We start from the raw sequence: 27,233 nt of genomic DNA on the forward strand, positions 1-27,233 counted from the left end.
GTTAATGAGAATGTTTTTTTAATGAATAAATGAATTTATTTCCATTGAGTACAAACTTATTACATACATTGACAGTGTTTGGAAATTGACTGGCTGCTTTACAAGTAGTGCGGCGTTAGAACATATAAATAAACAATAAATTATAACATATTTTGAGTCTAGCATCATGTATTAAAAACTCTTATGCCGCTCTATGGGTATCTGCTAAATACATTTTCTAACACATACGTGTTTTCAGATAAAATATTTGTATCTACTCGTAGATGCAAAGAACGAGTCAACCCCTGGGGGGGGGGGGGCATAGAGTTCTGTGACACTTATAATTAAACTACTGTTTATTTCCTGTTTGAATGTCTTTTCAAGCCCCAGTCTCTTTTCGAAGGGTCTTTAATTATTCACCCCACTCCTTCTCAACCACTGCAAAATAATTAATGTGGACTCTACTGTTCCTAATTAGTTAATACATTCTAATTAGTTTCGGAATCTCATTATTATTACCTAACACAATTAGTATGTTCTGCAAAACAAACATTTTCACTGTTTACAAATTTGTTTACAATTTTTTTTTTCTAATTTACAATTTAATAGTTGAACGGATTATTAATCTACATGGTTCGACGCATTATAGGTAAATAGTTTGATGATTTGGTTATGTAAAACCTTTTATCGTAGTTTTTGTCGTTAAAAATGTGTAGTTAAAATGTGTTTAACAAAGGTTAAATATTCATTGTAATAGCGTTCAACATGGCATCAATAGCTTTTACCTGGATATAAACAATCCATGTTGGATGTTTGTTTCGACATACAAACATTCTCTCGGTCCTTTCATCTTGATAGAAGAGACCCATCGACTGTATGAAGACCGTATATACATTTACCCTTTGTAGAGCACTAAAGATTGCGTCGGGCCGAAGAACTATTCTAGCATTGTTGCTTTTTAGATGAGGCAACATTATTATTTTTTCTGTCGTTAATTGGTGTGCAAACTATTTGGATCCATTGGCCAGACTGATATGAACCAAAATAAAAACATTTATGTAAATTATGCTTCATGTTTGTTATAAGTTACAGTAGGCGTACATAATTTTTTGTCGACATTTAGTACGGTAACTGCCAAAATATTTTTCGAAAAGTTGAAATTTGTTGTAGCATTGAAGTCAAAGGTTGTAGCTTATTCTTTCTTGGTTACTGATAAACTAAAAAAATACACACGAGTAGTTTAATTAGTGAATATGATTAAAACATGTGTTTATCGTGGTTTGAGTCTACTCTTTCATGTTCGTTGGTCTTGTTCACTTTTATGTGGAAACGCAAAGTTTTGTATTCTTCACGCTTTCTATTACATCATTATTACCGTAGCAGAACGGCTGTAATCCGCAATAAACAACTTGGATACTCGCTAGCTGCTTCTGTATCCCTCGTGAATTAAACATTGATCCCATGGGTGTGATTGCTTTTTTCTGGTCAAGTTATCCAGTTTCGTTGATGTAGGCAGTTCAAAATGTATTCATTTACCATTTACTAACCATTATTATTAGATTTAATGTTGTACATTGTTTGAAAGCAATTGTACCCTTTTCATAATAAATATTGGTAGCCTAAATCTATCCTTATACGATTTTGCTATGGTGTGGTGTATCCATATTTGCACAATGTAAGGCCAAAACATTATTCAGGACTGTCCAGTATGCTAGACCGTTTATTATTACAGTACGTTTAGCAAATACTTCATGTTATAGTTAATTTATTTGTAGTGTAGACTTTTTATAATGTTTAAAAACTTGTTATGAAATGTCATGCAGTTTACCACGGGTTTGATAATTTTATTTTAGCCTAACCTATTCGCTAATTATTTACCAATAATGTATAATTGGTGCTTATATGTGGTTTTGATTTCAGGATCGACTTTAAAATGCATCATATGTAAGTAGACGTCAGCCCTGCTTTTTTCTACATATACTTCTAAATAAGACAAGATGTAATCAAATTAGTACATAAATTCATTAAATCCGAGCGTAATAAAATCTTACCAATGGCCGAGACTGTGTTGAAAAAATCGAAAGAATGTAAAAGGTTTACGACCGAATTTTGAACGTTTTTCACCACACTTGGTAACTTAGTTTACACAACGATCGCGTTAAGATAAAAACTTCTACGAGTCAATGCTAATTACGTGAGTTTCCTACCCTACATTAGCTTGGACAGTTTTTAAATTATATTTGTAAAACTTAATTACCAATACCGTTTATATTACTTATTTCACGGAATAGACTGCAGCATTTTTACCGTAAGTACTGTTTACGGTAAGACGCTAATAGTAGATAAATCCAAACATATTTTGTCCTACAGTCATCTGACAAAGCGGGCTTTCTTGCACTGATTGTAGCACGCATAGCAGCTAATTCATCCATTTACTTTCTTCGTCGCACTAAATTAGTATTTTAATCAAACAACATAAAATAGTGTGTTATTCGGCACGTAATATGGGTATTCTTGAAAACAAGGTGGCAAAACTGCTGAATCGATCAGCTTGTGAAGTGTTTGTTTGTGATTCCATTTTACCATTGATAGTTCTACAACGATTTAACCTATAACCTTGTTGTTACGTGTTAACATACCCATTACAAACCAACAATTATATTCTGATTTTGATTTATTATGTATGTAACATTTCATTCAGATTTTTATTTGCTAATATGTAAAACAATTTAATTTTGGATTCGATTTGCTTGTGAGGAAATGTCATTTAGGTTTGCTTATTTTTGCAAAAAATTATTTTTTATAAATAATCCCATTATTTATGCTTCATAGTAACTTTAGGAAAAAATATTATGTATAACGCGAGCGCAAAGTCTCTTTGCTGCAATCAAGAAACTTTCTTTGAAGTGCAGCAAAGTGCCACTTTGCGCACTAGTTACACACATAACGATTGTTGGAAGATCAATGAGATATCACTTTACCTACCTTTCCATTAAAAAATTTTCCGAAAACTAACCCTCACCTCCAAAATTGCCCTTTTGGTGGGTTTGGGAGATTTAAAAACAATCTCCCTAAATGCTATAAGGAGAAGTGATTTTTTACCACGACAAGAAACGATTATTCGTTTATTTAATAACGCTTTTAAACAGCTGATTATTAATTATAGTGACAACTATCCTTGAATACCTGTAATTTTCTGTGATATATCAATATAAATCATCACTCTTTTCGGTCGTATTTTCTCTCAACATAGTCTTCGACCGAGGATCGAGTGTCAGAAATGAACCCAGCTCGGTGTCGTAGACAGAATGCGAAAGTGGGGACACGAAAAGTGCAATACTAATACTGAATTGCCACTTCCAGTCACACCCTTCCTGAAACTGCTCTTTTTCTTCTTCTTCTGCTTCCTTGAACCTTAAGTTATTGGGTCGTGGTATTACAATTAACGATGGTGTAATAACTTTCAAAGATGCAACTAAGGATTTAAGCACTGATCGGGTACTGTTTCCTAGTATGAGTTTAATTACTGTAATATATGGGAGTAATGTGTGATGGCCACCCTTCTCATAATTTGACTCTGCCAAACATTACGGAGTTTATATAGTCTAGTTTATATAGGTATATATAGTCAATGGTTTAGCTTTTTTCGTCGTAACATTCTCGTGCCATTTGATTTTCTGATACAAAGAAGTGGCTCTGATAGGTATCTTTTAGCGAATTTCCTTTATAAGGAATAAGCTATTACCGTAGGTCTCATGGTAAGACCTTGACCCGGGACCGATTTAATTTTTCGTTTTTATGTCCCCCAGAGGCCAAAAACACCATCCGTTCAAATTCATATACGCTGACTATTCACTCCCGAGCCCTTAGCCTAGTATCCATGCGCACTTGCACACTCAAAAAGTAGTTCCAAACTCTGGTAATTATTTTAAATCGATATTGGCTATTTTAGGCCCGTCACAAATTCTTTCTTCTTGGATTTCTAAGTAGGGATACTGGCCGAGTACAGCCCCTCAGTGCAAAACACATGGCTTTAATCCCCAATGTTATTATGAACCCAAAATGTTTTAACAAATACTTCAGATCAGAAGATCAGCAATGTAACGTAATAGCATTATCATAAAAGGTTTTTATCGACCATGACCTAATCAATGTACTAAATTTGCTCAAGATCGCGTAGGTGGAGTTTTCATACAGTATAAACAATGCGCCAAGTACAGTATCTTAGGACAAAAGTCAAGCTCACAATCATGTGGTGGTCTGGTCAGTCCCCGCAGAGACCTTGCGTTTATCCCAGGTTTATCCCCGTTCAAAGAGTGTTGAGCTTCTTTTATAGATCAGGCCGCTTGGGGAATGGGGGCTGAATCTTTCAGCCAGTGTTTCCACACGACCAAAAAAATAATCCCGCTTACTGGGTCGAGAAATCCCGTTTTATCCCGCTTTTAAATCGGTGAAAAATCCCGTTTTATCCCGCATGATTTTTTTGGTACAATTCCCAGTATTTAACTTGACGTATCATTTTTATAAGTTGTTTAAACATCACTATTATATTTTGCTACAGTATTTAAACAATTTGAGTTAGTTTTTCTCTAAAATTGAGAAGAAAAAAATAAAAAAAGTCGTCACAGCCGAAAATCCCGTTTTATCCCGCATCCCGTTTTAATCCCGCTCAAGGTCTAAAAATCCCGTTTTCGGGATAATAATCCCGCGAATGGAAACACTGCTTTCAGCACAAGGAGTAGGAACTTCTACTTCGCGTCGGGAGCATAGTAAATTGCATTTAACTGTTTTGTTGCGAGCTACTTAATTGTTTTGGTAAAAATCAACAGAGTTTTGAAGCTATTCTGAATGATAATAAATGTACTGAATTACAATACAAATTTTTTTTGAAAGCAAGAACAACCATTATAATTTTTAATGGTGTTTATGGATTATCTGAATTAACTATCGAAAGAACAAATCCAGCTTTTGTTAAGACAATATGTAAATAAATTAAAACATTATAGTATTTGATAATAAGTAAATATGAAAGTAATTTAAAATTTTCTTTTCGTAGGATTGACCTTTTGATCCCGTTATATTTTCATCAGTCACTGCAGAACAGTTTTATGAAAGTTTAATTCGTGTGAAACGGCCCTGAAGGATACAACAGATGAATTATGAAGGGTTGCCACTTGCCAGCTTCGTGTATCCTGGTGATAGATTGATTTTCTATATCAACACAGTAGCCAAACATTCTTAAGGATCGCTTAGGTTTTTGCCTAATCTGCTGCTTGTTCATTTTTATGTTCTGGTCTTACTGATAAATATTGGATATTTTAGTATGGTGCTTAGTTACTGGTGATATGTTTTACATCGCTAGAATAAGGTATCCTCGCTGGAATTTATCCCAATCACCTCTGAATCGACATACAATAATTGTAATTGCAAAAAAGATGCAATCGAGTTTCGGAAAGCAAGTTGTATGTATTATATGATTGACCAAAGATTATCCTACCATAAATTTTAAGAAAAAGAAAAATCATATGTCAAGATCATCACATGATGTTTATTTATTAATCAATTTGTTGTGTTTAAAGTGAGGTTAAATATGTTACTCTTGTAAATGGCCTAAAGGTCGAAACATGTAGAGTTTTAAAAAATAAAAAATAATTTCAGGGTACTGAGTTAGTATGCTTTCTTTAATATTTATAATAGTAGCCCTAAACAATTGTATAATTTGGATTAATATTTCAATTTCTGAGCGTGATACATTTGCATTTACGTGATAATACGCTCGCCAACCCATCTGTAATGTGTTAAGCTGTTTAAAGTTTTGTTAAATTTCCTATCCAGGTTAGACACAAATTCTAATGCATATCTGCATAGTGAAAACAGGTTTGTATAAATTTAGAGGTTTCTTCTAAATAACGGAATAAGGCTTTCTCGACATAATGTATACCATCTTAATTTCCAAGTTGACTTGATATATATTTTAAAGATTCAATTACATTAAGAGAAATATGTAGATGAATCTAATAATATGGTAAACATATTTTTAGACCAAATTTTTAAATTGTTTTGCTTTTAAGTGTGCATTTGTAGTCAGATTTAATTCACGACTTTACCTGGTCAACTGGTTGATAGTCTTGTTAAATGTTTAATCATATAAGCTCCACAGGTTGTTTTACCAGAATGATGGAAGTGTGAATGTGTGTCGGGGTCGTGCGACAGTGCTATTGATCCGGCGAAAACAAGATTGTACCATAGATGAATCTTCATCTATGATTGTACTCTACTTGACTTTATTGTGGTTTAAACCCGTCAGGCTGAGCATACTCGTCAGCTGGTTTGTTTTGTATGAAGGTTGCATCAACAGACTACACTCATAATAAAAGAAGGAATGAGGTTGGAGAGTGAGATATATTTTACTAAAGTTTTTATGGTGCCTTTTTAAACCTTGCATTTGCCCGTCCACATAGCCTACTGATCTGTGCGTGGAACGTATCCTGCAAAGGGGTGAGGCGGTACAGTACAAAGGTGAACTGTACTGATAAAATGTTTGTGGGAGCGACCAGGATCCGAACCCACGACTTCACTGCCTTGGTCCCGAAGTCCGTGACTGTACCAACTGAGCCACTGACTCATTTAAATAAATAAGTCAAACATTTATTTAAAGCAGAAACGGGGTTTAAAATCTGTGGTTATACAGGGTCATTGAAAAAGGTGTCCGTCATTTCAAAGCTTAATAATACGGCCCTCTAAATAGTAAAATATTCAGAGACACGTTAAAACATGCAGAAACTCATATATTTTTGTTAAATACCTTGTTACCTATTATTCAGGTAGCCCCATAAAAAAGTCCAACGGCGTTAAATCCGGACTTCTAGGTTAGGTTGCCACAAAACGGCGCCATGACTCCTAATCCAACGGCCAGGGAATCTCATGTTCAGAACATCGCGGACGATATTGATTAAATATGCATAAGTTAAGCTTATTATTAAAGTTAACTTAACTTATGGATATTCAAGCAATATCGTCCGCGATGCTCTGAACATGAGATCCCTTGGCCGTTGGATTAGGAGGAATGGCCCCGTTTTGTTGCAACCTAGAAGTCTGGATTTAACGCCGTTGGACTTTTTTATGGGGCTACCTGAGTAATATGTAACTTTCATTTATGTAACAAAAATTTATGAGTTCCTGCATGTTTTAATGCATCTATGAATATTTAACTATTTTTAGGGCTTTTTTATTTGAAATCACGGACGCCTTTTTTGAAGACCCTGTATTTTCGAACCCCAATATTAGTTATCGCTCATGGTTTTACTTTGATTTATTTTAATCGTAATATTTAACTTATTACCAACACAGCTATAAGAGGTGGGGACCTGTTTAGCAGATCCGTAAAATGGTAGTTGTTTTTTTGTACTAAGTTTAAATAAACCTATTTGATTAGATATTACTATGAGTTTTTTAAAGAATTTAAAAGCTTAGCGATGTTGCAGGTAAAACAGTAAGTGACCTACCTTGTGACGTTGCTAGGCCTTTAACTTTAAACGGCAATTACATACTTTAGTCTGCGATAGGTTTTACTTTCTTATTGAATAATTTAAAAGAATATAACTATAGTTTAAAACAGTAAATTAAGAGTTTATTTTTTACTTATTACTGCGCAGCTATGTAATTAAACTTTTCCCTGGGCAAAGTTCGGCCACCACGTGCAGTTGTTACATTGTGTGACACATGTATAAATTACAGTGTCAAGTTTCCCGCCAAATCTGGCGTGTGTAAACACAGTTGGTCCCCAACCCCCAACCCCGGGGTTAGCAGATATTGTCTCTCCTCCCACCACCACCACCACCACCACCACCCTGGGGACACTCTAATGCGAACCGAATGGAGTTTCGTGGCAATCAATGCTTAGTTCTAACTTGCTCTGTTACATCTTAAAAATATCGTTAATTACACGGTGTTAAATCCTAAAACGGTACGTTATACGTTTATTTTTCACTTAACACTCCTGAATAGCCCGATTTTAGTGAACATGGGTGATTATGTATAAAATTCGCATACAATAGCCCACCTATGTTGTAGCAAAGCTGTGTACTACGAAAATTGCCAGTGGCTTCCATTTATTATCATTACAACGTAAAAGACTCGTAAATTATATCATTGAGTAATGATTATATACACCATGATAGGTTAAAAAAAACGAAAAATTTGGTAGTTAACGATGTGTTGTGTGTTTTATATGATTAAATATGCATAAGTTAAGCTTATTATTAAAGTTAACTTAACTTATGGATATTCAAGCAATATCGTCCGCGATGCTCTGAACATGAGATACCCTGGCCGTTGGATTGGGAGGCATGGTGCCGTTTTGTGGCAACCTAACCTAGAAGCTGGGTTAAAATCTTGGTGCTATCCTTTCAGTATAACTTTGATAAGTTGTTGTTGTTAGTGTTGTTCTTTCAATTTGACTCGGTTAAAATGTTGGTTTACTCGAAAAACTAATATCAGTAACTGACAGTATTATACGCCATATGCTCAATTCAAGTACGTCAAATCAATTCTAAAATTGGCTACAGATTTAATAGGGCATTAAAATGGTTTTATTCGTATTTGGAGCTAATTGATTATATTGATGATAGTTCGAATGTTAAAAAACACTATTCGAATATTTGGTTCATCACGAATAGAATCGTGGTATATGAAGCTATCGTTCACCTGTGTGTGTGTGACATTGTGGTGAACACCGATGTGATACAATACATGCTATCAGTATGCAGCTGTGTTGTTGTAGACATGTCATAGCCAGGTGATTGTGTCATGGCCCCCTCCCCCCCTCTCCCCCCACTCATGGCCACAGGGGTAGCAATCTCACACCCCCTACCTGCTACCAATGCCGCTGTTCAACCTCCAACCCTGCAAACTGTTGTACAGTACGTCCTTTTATAGTGTGCAGTGTTGAACTTCTATCGTTATTGAGATAAAAACTTGATTGAATTTCGAGTTGAGTTTACGCTTTGGTTTTAATTATGATTAGATGTGATAAAAAATGGATGTGCATTGTTAAAACATTCGTAATAAGACCTATAATGACAAAATTAATAGGTTCATAACCTATTACTTTTCTCATTTAATCAATCTGGAAGCAAATTATGAATAAACTAAGTATATAATGTACCACACCAGAAAAGAGCGTAATAATTAATTATGTACTATTCCAAACCAACAATTTCTACCCAGGGTTTTAAAAGTTAATAACGAAATATTATTGAATCATTTTAATGTTAAATTTTTTGCAAGTTGAAGAATGAAAATGAATGGAGTCGAATATACCGAGGGGCAGAGCGTGCAGGTGTCATATAACACTTAAACAACCTAAAAAGTAAAATTGCCGTTGACTAAACCTCCTTTACCTACAACCGTTTTAAATGTAGCCGTTTCAGTTCACTTGCATCACTGTCAGTGGCAAGGAGAGGTTATAAACGAAATCATAACCTATCTTAGAAGTTATAAGTAGTGATTTTTAGTAATTAATTAAACACTGTCGTTCGTAAAGTAATGTACGCAACTCGCAAGGCTCGTACCTAAAATTGTCTACTGATGTCGTTAACACTATCTCTACGCAATCTTTGCGTTATGCCATAATCATCAAGTATAGAACACGCATAGAGAAATTATAATTTTAAAGTAGCATATCATCCTATTTGGGGTTCTCGCAATAGTTGAATTGAATAAAATTATGGATTTTAATGTTTCAAACCCTTTTACTCATGCAATTTATTATTGTTCTAGATTAAACACATTAAAACGAATATTTAAAATAAATTTTTGATGAAATCAAAACTATTCTTAGTGTAAAATGTCGCTAGGTGTAATCAGAATGGACGTAATTGCTTTACACCTAGTAACGACTGCGAGTGCTGGAAAGCTTAAACACCTCTCAAAGTTTGCCAGCTGTGACAAGTTGTTGGTTCTCGCTCATAAAGACACATAACTCTGTGTTATACGTTACACGACGATGACAACTGGAGGGAAACTGTTAGTCATTCTTGTTTACTGGCTTTTGTACTCGTTGGGCGTTTTGTGCGGATTTTCCACGTAGTAGCTTGGTATTTAGTATTTAGCCAAGTGTTTCGTGGTTCAGCGCTGTTTTAGCGAGTTTCCCTATAGGGAAGTAGCTATTACCGTAGGTGTCATGGTAAGACTTAGGCCCGGGACCGATTTACTTTTTCATTTTGATGTCCCCAGAGGCCAAAAACGCCATCCGTTCAAATTCATATATTATTATTTTTATTTATTTATTATTTTTTTATTATTATTATTAATTTTTGCATCTGGTATAGAATTTCAATATATGTCCGTTAGCACGATAACTCGAGCAAAAATGATCCGATTTTGATGAAATTTGGTATAAACGTGTAAACCTACATATTTTATTCGAACGAGTTCGCGAACCAGCATGATCGGACTATGGGAACGGGGGTTAACGGGGGGTTTTATGGGGTAAAAATAGGGTTTTCCTATTTTTTACGCAAAAAACATAAAATTTTGCAATTTATTTCCAAACCATTTTGTAGAGCTTAAAAAAACAAATAATTTAGTATATTGAAGGGTTATTATGCGCGTAATGGTTACGGAGAAAATAAAAAAAAATGTAAATTTAAAATTGCCATGTTATTCTTATGGAGAACAAGTAAACTGTTGTAGTTTGCTTGTTTATGAACATATTTTAATCAAATGTGAAACATGTTTTTGTTTGTTACTAACTATTAACATAAAAAAACAGATTTACCCTCCCTGATGCAGCAAACCTAAGTACTTGTTAAACTAATTGTATTTAAATAGGAAATAAATGTTATATTTTAAAGTAGACATTTTAGTGTAAATACAATCAGAAAATGGAAATTCGCTTAGTCTGCAGGTTTGCTGCGGCGGGAGTATTTATTGTTATTCATGTTAATTTGGAGGTTAATGATTTGTAAAATTCATTTGTTTAAGTTGTTCTTTAAATATAGTAGTTGTGTGGTAATGGTGTTGGTTATACAGTTTTTTTTACACGACTCAAATTAAAAGTTTCATAAGACACTGTTTAACGTGAGAACAAGCTCACATTTTCTTTATCCCTGTATTCTTTTTTTTCATTGCCAATCACCTGAAGGCATTGTTGCATAACTAATTATGAACTTCAGTGGAATTTTTATTATTTTATTTTGTACGGTTTTACGCCAGTGGAAATTTTTACGTTTTGAAAGGGAACGGTCCAAACCCTGGTTTTGCTTCTACCTAACATCGACCTTTTTATTAGATAACATTAATTAATGCATAGCCCAATGACAAATGGCATCTGGGTCCGGAAACGATCTCGTATTGTGAATAAGTCTCAACTTTTCGTTTTTGCAAGCTCTATTTGAGCAAGCGATGTTTAAAAGTGTCTCACGGAAGTTATAATTATTTGGGTTGCGTTAAAAAACCCTGTAATATCAGAAGCCAAAGTTTGATACAAAGTCAGGATGCAGATTTAAAAAATCCCTTTTAGTGAAGTAGTACCGTTTACCGCAGGGCTTATGAAAATACCATTATAATTTATAATCTGGTAGTCATTAGAATACAACACACGATTTCTTCAAATTCACATTCACCACGATAAATCAAACAAAACCATCATTTGGGAAACAATTTGGCTTGAAAATATATTTAGAGATAATAAGAATTCGCTGACTAGTCCAATCCGATAATGTGAAACGCTTTGTTGGGGAGGGTTGTTTTAGTTTTACTCATTTGTTTGTCAAAGTAAAACATATTTACTTTTGAATTTTAAGCTAAAATATAGTATCTATAACTTTACTTTATGTAATTTGTAAGTAACACATGTATTCTACCATAGTAACAGTTAATTTTTATAATGTTAATGTTCTAATGTTTAGTCACTCCACATGGTAATTATCTCATAACCAAAGGGCATTTTCTGAAGTTTTCTTAAATCTTTAATTTGTCATGAAAATGTTGAAGCCAACAAACAAACAAACTCTAGTTATTGGCTCTACTACAACTATAGAACTAACTCAACTATCCTGCAAAATAGAAGAAGTTGAAAAATAAAAAAAGTTGAAAAAGTTGAAAATAGAAGAACCTACATATAGTACTATTGTATACACAATATCAATGTCTGATCTGAATCAGCAAAAAAAAAAACAAAAAAAAACAATTAAGATATTTTGATTAAAGATATAAGTATCGGTTTGAGCTTTTGATCTCAGTATAAAACATAAATCATTTCAGCTATTTTTGCGAAAGTTTAACTTGTAAAACGGTGACGGGTACAGCAGATGAATTATGAAGCTTCCCAGCCTTAGTGATGGATTAGTTTAGTATTTAACACAGTAGAGTCGCTTCTCCTAACTGAACAAATGGTTGATATTCATATTCCATCTCATAACAAAATATGTTTTTGGTTTAACTAGAATTCATCTCACCTAACATTTCAGTTGACACAACGTTTCTTTGTCTTTTAGACACTCCATAGTCATGTCCTCAATAAATAAGCACTTAACAGTTATCACCCTTGAGATAAAATATTCTACGTGAAGAAATAAATATTTTTACATCAGAACCAGATCTTTGCAATAAATATAGCATGGGATAGTATGACGAAAAGTGCTAACGTCACAAGTCAAGTGTCTTTTCCTTTGTTCATAAAAACTAAGTTTGTATAGAATATAGTCACAGTATGGCTTAATGATAAAATATACTACAATAATAGTTTTGAAAACATTTCAAAACTAGTGGTAACAGTGAATTATTTTACATCGCAAAAATCTTACATCATTGAAACCGAACGAGCAATAGATAGCCTATATGAGATAATTTTATTGCAAACTGGTATAACATACAATAACATCATCTATTAATGTAACTAGTATGCAGTTTGGGCTTGATGTCAGTGTGCGGGAGGAGAGGGGTCTAAATGGCCCACAATTGCCATGACTCATGCTGACACAGCCACTTAACGTCAGCTGTTCGATTTATTGCTTCTTGAATTGATCTGAAATCGGAATTGGTGAGTCCTGTGTAAAATGTCAATAGGGATTACCATAGTCGAAGTTTTCGAAAAGTTTGGAAACTGGAATGAGTTTTAGTTCTACAAGAGATGGATATTGGGGTGGTTGTTCTGTTACTCAAAGGATTCTCTAATACGGAGAAAATCGAATTACTCACTTGGTGTTTATAACTATGATGGTTGATGCGATAAATTAAGCTTAAGTTTACAATGAGCTGACAGCTATGACAAAATGCCACGATGTAAAGGGGGTCTTAATTGCTTAAACTGCCGACTAAGTGAGTCTTTCGAGGTTGGTGCTCAGGAGAGGACTGTATTGATCACTTATCTAGTAGGCGTATGCCATTAGCAACAACTTAACGCGGGTTGGGTGGATATTATTTCAAAACGTCTGTACTTCAGTACAATGTGTGCTTTTTATGTACTTGTGTAGGAAATCCAACGGATATTATACTTAAGGCCTATACTTGCTTACAAAGGGTTATGTTTTTGAATAATGCAACTACAACAGTTCTCCCAGTAGTTTGCAACTACCTTTGCGCCATCATTCTAGTTTTTGGTAAAATATGTTGTCAGTATGCAACACAGTCTCATAACTATTGCTTTTTAATACTAAATCTCATTATATTGTACCCCTCATAAAAAATACGGGTTGAAAAAATGTTATTATAAGTTTTAATTGTTAGTTTAAAACTTACGTATGTAATTATTTTTAGAATTTCTTCAGATTAAACCTATACAGTATTTCTGTTTTATCATCAACCACTCTTTAGTAGTACATCGTTTAAACATTGTACTTTTCTCATGAGACATTTATATACTAGAAAATATGTGATTGACGGTGGTTTACAACATTACACATCCTATCACGGAAACCACACTCCACTTTACCCGCAGTATTGCATGGTGTTGAAGTAACTATCTACAGTCAATGTGTCAAACCGTAGTGCCAGTTAATTATTGTAATAGTAGTTTACGCAACGATTGCGTTAAGTGAGTCTTTACGACACGAGTAGAAAATTTAAGGCACTAGCCTTGGCAACTGCCTTAAAAACTTCTACGAGTGTCGTAAAGACTCACTTAACGCGAGTTGCGTACACTACTTTACCTACGACCGTTTTTAATTACTATCAATCTGGATTTAATTACTAACAATCACTACTGATAACTTTTTAGAGAGGTTATGTTTTCGTGTATTGTCATTGCCACTGAAAGTGATGCAACGACTTGTTGTATAATCAGCTGATTTCCTGTAATTACGTGTTTGTTAAACTTCGTTAAATATTACATTGCTAGCAGCATTCTTACCATAAACAATATTGTATCAGGTACAATTCGGCAAATATTTCATTTATTTTAGGACAACTGAATAATATATTGACACAGTTAATTAACAACATTTTAACAAACGGATCAACAATTAAATTGGTCAACTGATCAGCTGATTAGTTGACGTTCGAAGCATTACAATTCTCTCAATACTTGAACCTCATTGGTCCGTTACCTGTGTTAATATGAGAAAAACTATGCTGATATGAAATGTAACTATGCTGATATGAAAGTAATCAGCTGTTAAGTGAAACTTTTCAATTCTAAGAACTGAACTGAAATGGCTACTTTAAAAACGGTCGTAGGTAAATATATTTCCATCATATGGAGGGCCTTGACAAAAGTTTATAAAAGTAAAGTCTTTAATTTTGCCAGTCATATGAACTAACTACGTTGTTCATTTAAATAAGTCAATAATCACGACACTGCCGAGCTTGCCTCCCCTATACCCCCTGCCACTGGCGAGGCCTATCTAAGCAGGTGCATTTGGGGCAATTCCTTGTGGTTAAAAATCTCTATCGTTTGATAATTGCCATCTTTGGGGTTCTAATTATGGAAGTAGGCTGTTATTGAAACAATTATTGGTAGGTATCTAATTAATCGATTAAAGAAATTGCTAATATTTGTTGAATTATTGTTCTAAAATGTTTACGATTCACACGCTGAATAGAATATGCTTCTTATACCAAAGATTGGAATAATCAATACATGATTTGACTTAAGATGAGATACAAACTAATTTTTTGTGACTACTGTATTTTGTAATACCAATAGCACTTGAGTAAAATTCTCCACCAATACACATTTGCTTTTTATCAAGTGTTCCTCCAGATAAGTGCAGCAATGGAAGAGTTCTATTTCTTGGAAAAATAAATTTCAATAACCAGACGGTGCTCCAGTGTCTAGTGAGAAGTTGATTTCCCTTAGGAAATTTACCCAGTTTTGCCAACTATACTCCGCAAAATCTTGTGAAGTTTTAAAGGAACCTAACTATCTCTTAATATCGTTTTCTTAAAAATAACACAAATCATAAGTCATAAGTAATAAGTCACAAATCAATTGTTTTGGAGGTTTGTACATTGAAAAAAAATGTTTCTATCCCCAGTATTGTGTAATGTTCACTTGTTAAAACTAATAATAGTGTTAAACCTACATATTTTTTTTTGTTATTTATTCCTAGATAATCTTAAAGCGGCAAACCTACAGACTAGTATATACAGGGTGTTTTTTTTTTTAACTTGCATCTTTATTTATGTAAAAACCGCAATAGATAGAAATATGCAGTTGGCGGGAATAATCTATTGACGTAGGGGGCACAATTTTTTTTAATTAAACGTTACATTTACATTCCCCCCCTTTCCCCCCCTGCCCCCAACTTATTTTTTTTTAATAGCAAGGTACCCCTTGCGACATATCAAATAAAAGAGCATAAAAAAAGAAAACGTTTGATAAACAAAAATTGAAAATCGGTTCATAAATTTGTGAGATATTCCCCCCCTCCCCCCCGGAACTTAATTTTTTTTTAAAGCAAGGTACCCCTTGTCAAGAGCATGAAAAAAGAAAATTTTTGGTGAAAAAAAATTTAAAATCGGCTCATGAATTTGTGAGATAATCCCCCCTTTTTCCCCTACCCATAACTTGTTTTTTAATAGCAAGGTACCCGCCCTTGTGACATATCAAATGAAAAAATAAATTTCACAAAAAATTTTCTTTTTTCATGCTCTTTCATTTGATATGTCACAAGGGGTACTTTGCTATTAAAAAAAAATCAAGTTCCGGTGAAGGGGGGGGAAATATCTCGCAAATTTATGAACCGATTTTTAATTTTTTTTTCATCAAACATTTTCTTTTTTCATGCTCTTTCATTTGATATGTCACAAGGGGTACCTTGCTATTTAAAAAAAATAAGTTGGGGGCAGGGGCGGAAAGGGGGGGAATGTGAATGTAACGTTGAATTCAAAACAATTGGGCCCCCTACGTCAATAGATGATTACCGCAAACCGCATATTTCTATCTATTGCGGTTTTTACATAAATAAAGATGCAAGTTTTTAAAAAAACACCCTGTATATTCAACTGCTTTGTAACATGTACTTTTGGATGGACAATAAGTATTGGTCTTGAATCCACGAGCTGTATAACCATTGACATTATTTTACACGATATAATTATTTAAGTTTTCTCCGTAAGCAAGAATACATTTTTATTTCACATTAAATTTGAAATGCCTCATCCACATAAAAATTGCAAACTTTTTTTGAAGATATATAATGCTTTTACGTTATGTTAAGTTTACGAAGTAAAACGTTGTGAATGTGTAATGCATCTACCCTCCATGTCAAGTCAAGCTTATATTAAGTTTTTTGGAGACGGTAAATGTGCTACTGCGTTCCCGGGACCGATATACCTCTTCATTTTGATGTCCCTAAAGGCTTTTGAACACTATTCGTTCAAATTTGCATATCTATACGTCCCGTCCGTAAACTTAAATAATTTTTGTCCGATTTTGATTAAATTTAGCTTGAAGGTGAAGGGCGGGATAAACTGAATGAGTTCGCGAACCAGCATGATCAGACAATGGGAACGGAGTCTTATGGGAGGTGTTATAGGAAAAATTGTGTTTTCTTATTTTTGACCCTCAAAACATAAATTTTGCCAATTTCTCTCTAAACGATTTTAAAGAGCTTAAAAACAAATAATTTAGTATATTGAAGTGTACCCTTCTTTGGTTATTGGTTACAGAGAAAAAAAAACTGTTAATTAAAAATCCCATGTTGTAGAGAATAAGTCAACTGTTGTAGTTAGATTGCCTATGGATATATTTTGGACAAATTGGAAAATTTATTTGTTTTATACTAAGCAATTACAATTTCACTAAACAAAAAACAACTTATTACCTTATACACTATATAACTGTAGCAGCAAACCTAGGTAACTGCTGTAGGCAAACCTAGGTATATAACTGTAGTTAAACCTAATGTTAATTGAATAGATTTAATTAAAAATCCAATCAAGTAAATGGAAATCCAATCAAGTAAATGGAGATCCACTTATTTTGCACATTTTTGGCGGCGGGGGAACTGATTAAGTTATAACGCTAAACCATACAGACCAGCGGAGGCCAACAAGATGCTGTAAAGCCACAACACTTGTGTATTCAACGTGTAATATTCGTCCTCGTAAAATGTTATCGTCGGCTTGACTTTTTGTTCCACATCAAATGCTGTGGAAACGATTATTTCCTTTAAAAGTTATTTGTGGATATGCGAATTTGTTAGAAGCTTTGGTCGGGCGTTTAAAAAATAGTACTTGGTTGTAGTCCATGGCTTTACTTTCCGACTTTACTTTTCTCGTTAGTTTTTTGGGTTGTTTCAACGTTTTCTTACTTAACTGAAGTAAGTTTGGCAGTGGGACTATTTGTCACTTGTTAAAGGTTTCTTTTTGTATATTAGTTGTTAACACATGTCATAGCAAATAAGTCAATATAGTCTAATGTACCTGTTGTCCTTTGTGTACGTATGGTGGTATACTAATGTAAAAAAAGAAAAAACTATTTATAGTTAGTTTGCTCATAATATTCTTGAGTTTGGTGAAAAATGTGTGAAAATGTGGAATAAAAAACAAAGAGTGTGAAGGAGTTCGTTCAATCCTACAATGGCGAGATAAAAATGATTTCACAGCTTGACAAATTTCAGTTGCCGAAGATCCGAACCTAATTAGTGAAAAGGACCGCCGAAGGAAGTATCATTTATCAAATCTTCTTGGTCCTTAAATTAGATTTTCTTTTATTCCTTTTATTTAAGGACTTATCGAGGTGTGTACTGGTTGAAAAGAGTAACACAAAAGTAAAACTCAAAAAAATGGAAGAAAAAATTTAAAAACCAAACTGTATGTAGTTTATGTACATAATTATGCATTTTGTCTAAATGAAAAAATAATAATTCAGTAAATCTATGCACACTTAGATTACAGTACTTACTTGGTTTCTCGATTTCTAGGAAATTCACCAATCACTGCAAAAGATAGCCTAAACTACACATCTTCCAGGTACTTGTGTCAAAAGGCCACTGAATGTCACTGGGGTTTGATTGAGTAAACAAGTAGACGTCATAATTTTTTGTAAGATTAACGTTCACTCTATCTCTTCACTAGATTCTTTTTTTTATCTAAATTTTTATGTAATGCTGACGAATGTTTTGTCCAAACACGCCATTAAGGCCCGTTTTGCCAGAAGCGTGTCGTGCGTCTATCGCTGGCCACTGCTTTGAATTGTTTTAGGTTAGTCTATTTTGCCAGAAGCGTCTATCGCTACACAGCCGCCAGCGTCTGTAACTGAGACGCTAGCGTTTGACGCGGACCACTGCTCCTGGAGCAGTGGTCCGCGTCAAACGCTAGCAATTATTACTGGAATAAGCACGTGTTTAGTTGTTGACTCAAATTTTGTTTCTAAATAAGTTGTGTTTTCAAGAAATAAGTTGTGCTTTCAAGTTTAGTGACATGTCACAATTAAAGTGGGGATTCAATAGTGAAGAAGATGAAAAATTGAAAAATTAAAAAAAAACTAGTGAAAAACTAGATGATACTATTGAAACTTGGTCTTATCAGAGCGGAGGTGATTTTCAATTAACAATTTAAAATATCCCTCTTGGGATCTCTTTAAAAACATTGTACGCACTTCTTCCCTAGGTTTGCATCACATTTCTAATATCTCTTTATCGTCTAATTCCTCAGCTAACAAATACTTAACTATGTGCTCTTTACAGCAAAATGGAGATGTTCGTTGAAATAAATAAAATAAACAGCTCATTTTCAGAAACACTCCTTTCGCCACCAAAAGTAACCCACTAGCTGATCAAATAATGTCAAGGAACAGAAGCTTCTGTCAAAATAGGCCCGAGCGATAGACGCTGAGCGATTATCGCTCTAGCGATCATCGCTGAGCGTCAGACGCACCAGACGCTTCTGGCAAAACGGGCCTTTACCAGTGTCTTGTACACATACATTAACCATTTACATTAGTCATACATTTTTTCAGCGTTTTATACAACTACTTTTCCTTAAAAGTCCTAAGCTATATTATTATTTTTTTCATATGAATAGTAAACTCACAGCTCAGATGTGCTCGTTATCCAGTTTAAGATCGTTGTCCTGGTTAATGGTTATATAGGTCTACAGCACACAAGGTGCCTCAGGGAACCACATTGACACAACGGCTGGGTTTATATCCCCGTTCCTGTATATTGTCCTGGATTTGGGTTTAATCTCGGCCTGGATAAAGCTGTTTCATCTCCCCTTCATTAAGATTAGTTATATATCCTACTGTGATCATTGTGAGAAAGGTTAATAAGCAATACATTTGAGATAAATATTCAATAACGGTCCTGGTAAAGAATGAGGTAGTTTTACAATTAAATGTTAACCGTGAAAATTGTGAAATCTGAATCCTTTTATTTATAATATTTCATGTTAGTTATGTTTCAGTACGTTAATGTATTCTAAAGGGGTTGCTGTTATTTTATTATAGGTTTTACGTCTTGCTTTCCCTCTGGACATAATATTTTAATACAAGTAATAGGTTATAGGGTTATAGGTTATGAATATACCTCTTTATTTGGTTTAAATAATTTTACAATATTGGTAAGATAACTAGAAACCTAAACCCGCGGAAATTACATTGAAATTGTCTTTACCTGATTAATAAGGACTAGTTGTTACCCACGGGCTTCAACCCGTTTGCCTTCATAAGTTTTAATAAAACTATTCATTGGTTAGGTTAAGCTGAAATAATAAACAAAACAGAATACAGTAATACGTACAAACAAATAATCTCACCTGATTTTAATAAGGTAATCAATTGAAAGAATGACATGCAAATTAATACAGCTGAGGTATTTTTAACATTAGGTATATGGAAAGTTCCCTTTGGAAAGCAATTACGACCTTATAGGGCAATTTAAGGAATAATGGATAATTTTGCGCAAGGATTCTCGTCATGACGAACATTTTAAGTATATGGTTTATGGGGGTGTGACTTGTAGTTTTCTCAAAAGTTCATGGGTACTTTTGGCTTTATATATAGACTAGCTGTACCCGCGGGCTTTGCCCCGTTTAACTTCTTAATTTTCAAGATGATCTCGTTCGCATGGCTCAATCACGTCCTGGTTGAAGTTCGTTCGCTACGCTCACTCACCTTTAGGTTGGAGCTCGTTCGCTGCGCTCACTTGCCTTCAGGTTAGCTCGTTCGCTACGCTAACTCGTCTCCAGGTTGAAGTTCGTTCGCTACGCTCACTCACCTTTTGGTTGCAAATTAGCTGTTGTCATAAATTAAAATAAATAATAGTGCTGCACCCTGTTGGTAATCCTTGTAACTTTAATGCTATTGAACATCATAGAACAGAACCAACTTGTTTAATTGAAACAGCTGTTAAGATTCATTAATTCCTTTTAAATATGAAAAATCATAAGGCTAACATGGGAAACTCCAGAGCCACTGGGGCGGAGCCCGAGAGTCCGATCAGAATAAAAACATCTTAGTTTTCCTATTTAATGCCTAAAGAATCAATGTACCAAATTTCAGCCTCCTAGGTAAATGGGAAGTGGGAGAATTAGTGATGAGTGAGTGAGTGTGTCAGTGAGTCAGTGAGTCAGTGAGGGCTTTGCCTTTTATAAGTATAGATGACAAATATATTAGGATTGTGCTTAATGCATGGTTTAGCATTCAAGTTGACACCTCGACGATATGGATATTTTTTTTTAAATATCCCAAACATTACTTAACATAGTAACTATACTGATCATGATATTGACTAAAAAATAAGATTACTAGGCGAAAGTTTTGATAAGATTTTAAGGAAAGTTGTTTTTAAATGTGATTGCAACCTTCCTCCACGCACCTAATGGAGACCTCTGATAGTTATTATTCATTTTCCTTTCTCTAACACTCAAGATTTTTACTATATCAGGTATATACTTACCTAAATCTTTCAATAATATCCATTACTTTACCTTTTGATTGATTTACCGCACACAAATATTTCTCTAACCCAAACCTTTCATCCAAGGCTTATTCTAGACTGTAAGCATTTATAAATTAGGGACCTGGGCGAGCCAAAGGCGATTTTCGTTTTGATATAGACGGTATTGAAAGGTGGTTTGGTGGAACATTTATTGATTCCATCAGAACCAAACGTGACCCAGCGTGAGGAATGGGACCTGTTGACACAACCCGTATCTCCTTCTCTGAGTTGGCTGTCAAATCATTTGTGGTTAAACATATTTTTATGTTTGTTGAGGAATTAAATATAGTTTCTAGTATTGTTTCGATATTTATTGATAAACTGGGCCCAACAAGTGATACAACTACCTGGCGACTGAGCTTAGTTAGGGGAAATATAACAGCAATTAAACAAATTAACCTTTTATAAATATTTTATAATTCTTATCCAATTGTGTTCATTCGTCAAAAAAAATAAACTTTTTTTAAATTACGCTTCTAACACATTCTGTAAAATTGAGACTTTTATGTATATTAACAGACCCCGCACACTCATTTGTGTAGGTAAATTTTTAAGTCCTGACAATCTAACCAACACTATTGTGTAGGTTAGATGTTTTTTTTTTTTTTTTTTTTTTTTTTTTTTTTTTGAAATTCCTGGATCTTTCTGTTGCTCAGACCTGTATGCATCGATTGTGTAGGTTATGGAGATCAGCTGGGAATTTTTGTTTTGCAGTCTGCCTTCATGTCTTATGGTAACACTGATTGTTTTGTTGCAATGTCACGGTAATATAGGAGAAAGAGGCAACTGTTAAGGTTAATGACTGTTTTATTTATGTTTATAAACGTATATAATGCTAATTATTGCTGAAAATGAAATGGTTAATATGGTGTTATGAAGGTTTCGTCTTTAAAACAAACCTAATCAATAATTTTAGTATTTGAAATCTAGGTTAAAACCCAACATTTATTCAAAATTTGCTCAGGACTTAAAGCGGTCGAGATGACTAAGATTCCTGGGTCTGAAAGGGTTATACAACGCTGTATAATTATTTACTGGATCTGTTTTAGGTACATTATCCTATTTATTTTTTATTTTTATTTTTACGAGTCAGTCTAAAACAACTGGTTATATTACTTTAATTTGATTTGTGATCTTATCCAGTTTGATACTCAAATGTCCCTTTAGATAAGTTAGGGTAGAAATGAAGCACATCTTTTCAAAAATAGAAGCAATGGTTGTGGTACTTTGCCCCTGTTGTCAATGTTAACACCTACTATTTTAATCTATGTATACAAAGCTCAAATACCACTGACTCATTCATTCATTCATTCATACACTCACTCATCACGAAATCTCAGAAGCCATAAGACCTAGGAACCAGAAACTTGGCAGGCATCTTCCTTTTGGGTAGTAGGCGCTCACTGAGAAAGGATTTTACCCTCCGACCTCTGGGCTCCGACCTCTGGGCTCCGCCCCAGTGACTCTGGAATTCCCCATGTTAACCTTATGAGAAATGGAATTAATGAATCTTAACAGCTGTTTCAATTAAACAAGTTGGTTCTGTTCTATGATGTTCAATAGCATTAAATTTACAAGGATTACCAACAGGGTGCAGCACTATTATTTCTTTTACATTTATGACAACAGCTAATTTGCAACCAAAAGGTGAGTGAGCGTAGCGAAAGAAACTTCAACCTGGAGGCGAGTGAGCGTAGCGAACGAGCTCCAACCTAAAGGTGAGTGAGCGTAGCGAACGAACTTCAACCAGGACGTGATTGAGCCATGCGAACGAGATCATCTTGAAAATTAAGAAGTTAAACGGGGCAAAGCCCGCGGTTTACAGCTAGTCCCCGTATAAAATAAAAATAATTTAAAATCATGTGTTTATAAAACTGAAAACTGATTATTTAATACGGTACAGTATCCGTGTATTTGAATAATATTCATATTTGGCGACGGCAAGTTTAATATATATATTTGTACGTAAATAATTTATTTTATGTCTAAATAGTTGCAAATGTTTTCTAGTTCCTCATCTTTACCTAATGTAGTTTTAACACTTCTTCCCTTCCTTCCATATTTGTAACAAGAACTGGTCTAATTACCTAGTGTAATCACAGTTAGCAACTATAAACTCGAGATCCTGGCAAGTTTTGATTACCATCTCAGTCGTGCTACTTACTAATTCTCGTAGTCCTAATTTCCTACTTTGGACAAACATTTTTAATCGAGGAATTTTTAAAATAGTTGAAATATTTACCATTTGGAATTTTGTAATATTGCATTTTAAATTTTTAACACGTCAATTGTGTTGGCAAAAGTAGTCCGTCCAATCGTCAACATGATACACAATTAGACCCATTATTTATTATTTTTTATAGTTTTTAGGGGTTATATTTTAACAAATAAAGCAAGTTTTCACAAAACATTGCTTTTTGAATTGAAACATTGTGAAACTCGTCTTGAACGTCCCAATTTGTAATTTTGTATTGATCAATTGTGTTGGCAACATTTTATACTGGGGGTTAAATGTATCCCCTTCCCTGTTCCTTACTGAAATGTTCATTGAAGTTAAAGAATTGTGTGGAAGGTTGCCGTTCGTTTGATATTATCGATAGGCGTAACCGGATATTGTAACCTTGATCGAACCAACTGTCAGGACTTCGGTATTATTTAGAAAATAATTGCATTTACTTTGTCATTTTTTTAAGTTCCATTATATTTATTGTTTTTGCATGGACCAGAAAGAAATGGAGAGGCTTGAGCTAATACAGTGACGAATTTGGAAAATAATATCCATTTCAATTGATTCGGAAGATTTTTATTTAATGAGAAACAGCGGTGTAGATGTTGTAGGTTATTTTAGTCCAGGAACTGAGGGGATTTGAGCATGCATGAAAGTAGTACGCAATGTTATTGCTGATTATTGTAATATGGACTGTGGTGATCAAAATGACGTATGTCGCCTATTTCAAAAGTGGTCGATAAGGTAGGGGGGAGGGTGCAAACATGCATAATGGAATTTGCATGTGCGGTTTGCTCTATGCGTTAAAACGCTGATATTTCGAAAACTGTAAAAGATAGAACATCGGTTAAAATGTCGTTGTAATTCTAAAAATGTGGACTACAATAATGCTTATTGGGTCTGAGGTCGTATCTCTATAAATAAACAAGTTATTGTATAAAATATGTAAAAATGGACTTCTCGTGTAGTTTTTTTTTTTTTTTTTTTTTTTACCGAAAGTAGAATTAATTTGTGAGTGTCGCAAAGAAGTAATATCAAATATCTTTGCTGATAGTTGTAATATGGACTGTGGTGATAAAAACACACATGTCGCCTACTTTTCAGGTGGTCGAGAACTTGGGGGGAGGGGGGCAAAGATGGCGGAACGCGCTATGCATTGAAACGACTGTAGCTCGATAACGGTACTTTAATCCAAAAAAATATGGCCAATAGAAAAGGTTTTTGGGTAAAAAGTTGTATCTTAACTAATAAAAAAGTTATACAATAATAAGTTTAACAAAATCTACATCTAATCTATATCTAAATCATTCAGCTATTTAGGCAACTAACTTGACATGATATGTTTAAGTTGAAAATCAAATACATTACGTGGATGAGATGACCCTGAGAAGTATTTTTGACTTTTTGCATTGAATAGTAAATAATAACAAGGAGATTATATAAATCACGCTTTTTATAATTGAATATTAATCATTGCTAGCCATTTGTAGTCATTATTACGTGATGGGTTAGCCTCTGGATCAAAAATTGCAATATAAAATGGTTTAGGTTACCTTTTGCGTCGATCAATCCTTGTTTAGTAAGTGATAATGTTTTCTTATTTATGTTTTCTGTGTAATATTTATTTCGACAAAATCATCCACGGATGACAGCTATTTTATCTTGACGCTCTACAACCTGAAGATGTGCCCCAGCGGCATGAAACAGCTGTAGTTATCACTTACTTCACAAGGATCGATCGACGCAAAAGGTAACCTAAACCATTTTATATCATTACTAGCTGACCCGGCGAACTTCGTATCGCCTAAGTTATAGGTTTCCCCTAAGACAGACCGATGGAAAGAAAGTACCGTTACGTTTAATTTTCAAGATGATCTCGTTCGCATCGCTCAATCACGTCCTGGTTGAAGTTCGTTCGCTACGCTCACTCACCTTTGGGTTGGAGCTCGTTCGCTACGCTCACTCACCTTTCGGTTGGAGCTCGTTCGCTGCGCTCACTTGCCTTCAGGTTAGCTCGTTCGCTACGCTAACTCGCCTCCAGGTTGAAGTTCGTTCGCTACGCTCACTCACCTTTGGGTTGGAGCTCGTTCGCTACGCTCATTCACCTTTAGGTTGGAGCTCGTTCGCTGCGCTCACTTGCCTCCAGGTTGAAGTTCGTTCGCTACGCTCACTCACCTTTTGGTTGCAAATTAGCTGTTGTCATAAATGTAAAAGAAATAATAGTGCTGCACCCTGTTGGTAATCCTTGTAACTTTAATGAATGCTATTGAACATCATAGAACAGAACCAACTTGTTTAATTGAAACAGCTGTTAAGATTCATTAATTCCATTTCTCATAAGGTTAACATGGGAAACTCCAGAGCCACTGGGGCGGAGCCCTTTTAAGAATTTCGAAACGGGAAATAGTTTACGTCCGATTCGCATACCTACAGAATTTACACACCAAATTTCATAACGATCGGTGAAGTCGTTCCGGAGGAGTTTGCAGACAAACACTGTGACACGAGAATTTTATATATTAGAAGATTACGTGTTCACTCTAACGGTTAATTTGTTTATGTTATCTAGCCTATTTATCTATAGTCATATCTAACTATATTATTTCAAAATAATGGAATTTTTATTTCCTTTAAAAGAATCGTCAATGGATATTCGCACAATAATATTGATAAGATAGGGTCCGTAATTTAATAAACGCTTGATGGGTATTTAAGTTGTCTAACACAGGTCGATGTTTGATAGAAACGAACCCGGGCTATAGACTCCTTTACCAACCCCATTATTATAATGCTTTTGTGCAATACAACAATAATTTTATTCAAATGCCGTACCACCATAAAACGAGACTTTGGCTGGTATTGGGTAACCGATTATTGACCTAATTTTCAATTTAGCAGCCAGTAAAGTCTTTAAAACAAAATTGGGTCAATCCATTTCAAGTGGTCCAAAGGTAGTTGCTTCAAGATTTTTTATATATTTTTATCCTTGAAAGTACATATCATTGGAAGTACAAAAATACAATTATTTTATTTTTATTTAATTTTTCTACTTTATGGCGGCCATTTTTTTGTTAGTCGAATGCCCGTTTTCAGCGATTTCAGAGCTCTACGTTAAATTAAATATCTCAGGTTCTACTAATCCTAGAACATTAAAATAAAAACCAATCTCTTCAGAAAGATCTAAACTTTAATATGGTAATATAGTTATGCACTTAAAACTAAATATATAGGTCTAAATACCTGTTTAAAGTTTAACGCAACGATGTTATGAAAACTGATTTTTAACAATTTATTTTTTCATAAAGGCAATTGACTATGTGTTTGTTACTTTTTTATCTGATAGTTATAGGAGTGTACTCCAAATTCTCAAAGTTTTAAGTTGTGGACATGCATAGGGTTTTAAATATAGATTTTCAAAATCTTAAAATTTTCAAAATTTCAAAAGTTTGAAGCTTAATATCTCTGTTGGGCATGAAAATAAAAATTTCAAATTTGGCCCAGATATAGTACTAAGTAAGAGTATTATCCTGTAATAATTTTATTTTGTGGACTCAACTGCTTTCAAAGTTATGAAACATTGAAAAGTACTCAAATAAGCATTATACGTGTAATAGCGTAGGAAGCATAATATTATATCA

General features: G+C 34.2%; 1 protein-coding gene across 1 annotated transcript in view; it reads left to right on the plus strand.

Moving 5' to 3' along the window:
• The first annotated feature begins 1,903 nt into the window (after window positions 1–1,903).
• Window positions 1,904–27,233, plus strand: part of LOC128988567 (kinesin-like protein KIF13A) — a 103,879-nt gene continuing 78,549 nt past the window's right edge. Inside the window, exon 1 of the mRNA XM_054409958.1 lies at window positions 1,904–1,923. Within this exon, the coding sequence (XP_054265933.1) occupies window positions 1,913–1,923 (11 nt within the window). The 5' untranslated portion in view covers window positions 1,904–1,912. The remainder of the gene's footprint in view (window positions 1,924–27,233) is intronic.

The sequence above is a fragment of the Macrosteles quadrilineatus genome, unplaced genomic scaffold (genome assembly GCF_028750875.1).
Source record: "Macrosteles quadrilineatus isolate MER2022 unplaced genomic scaffold, UCM_ALF_1.0 Scaffold_3__2_contigs__length_128488019, whole genome shotgun sequence".
NCBI lineage: Eukaryota > Metazoa > Arthropoda > Insecta > Hemiptera > Cicadellidae > Macrosteles > Macrosteles quadrilineatus.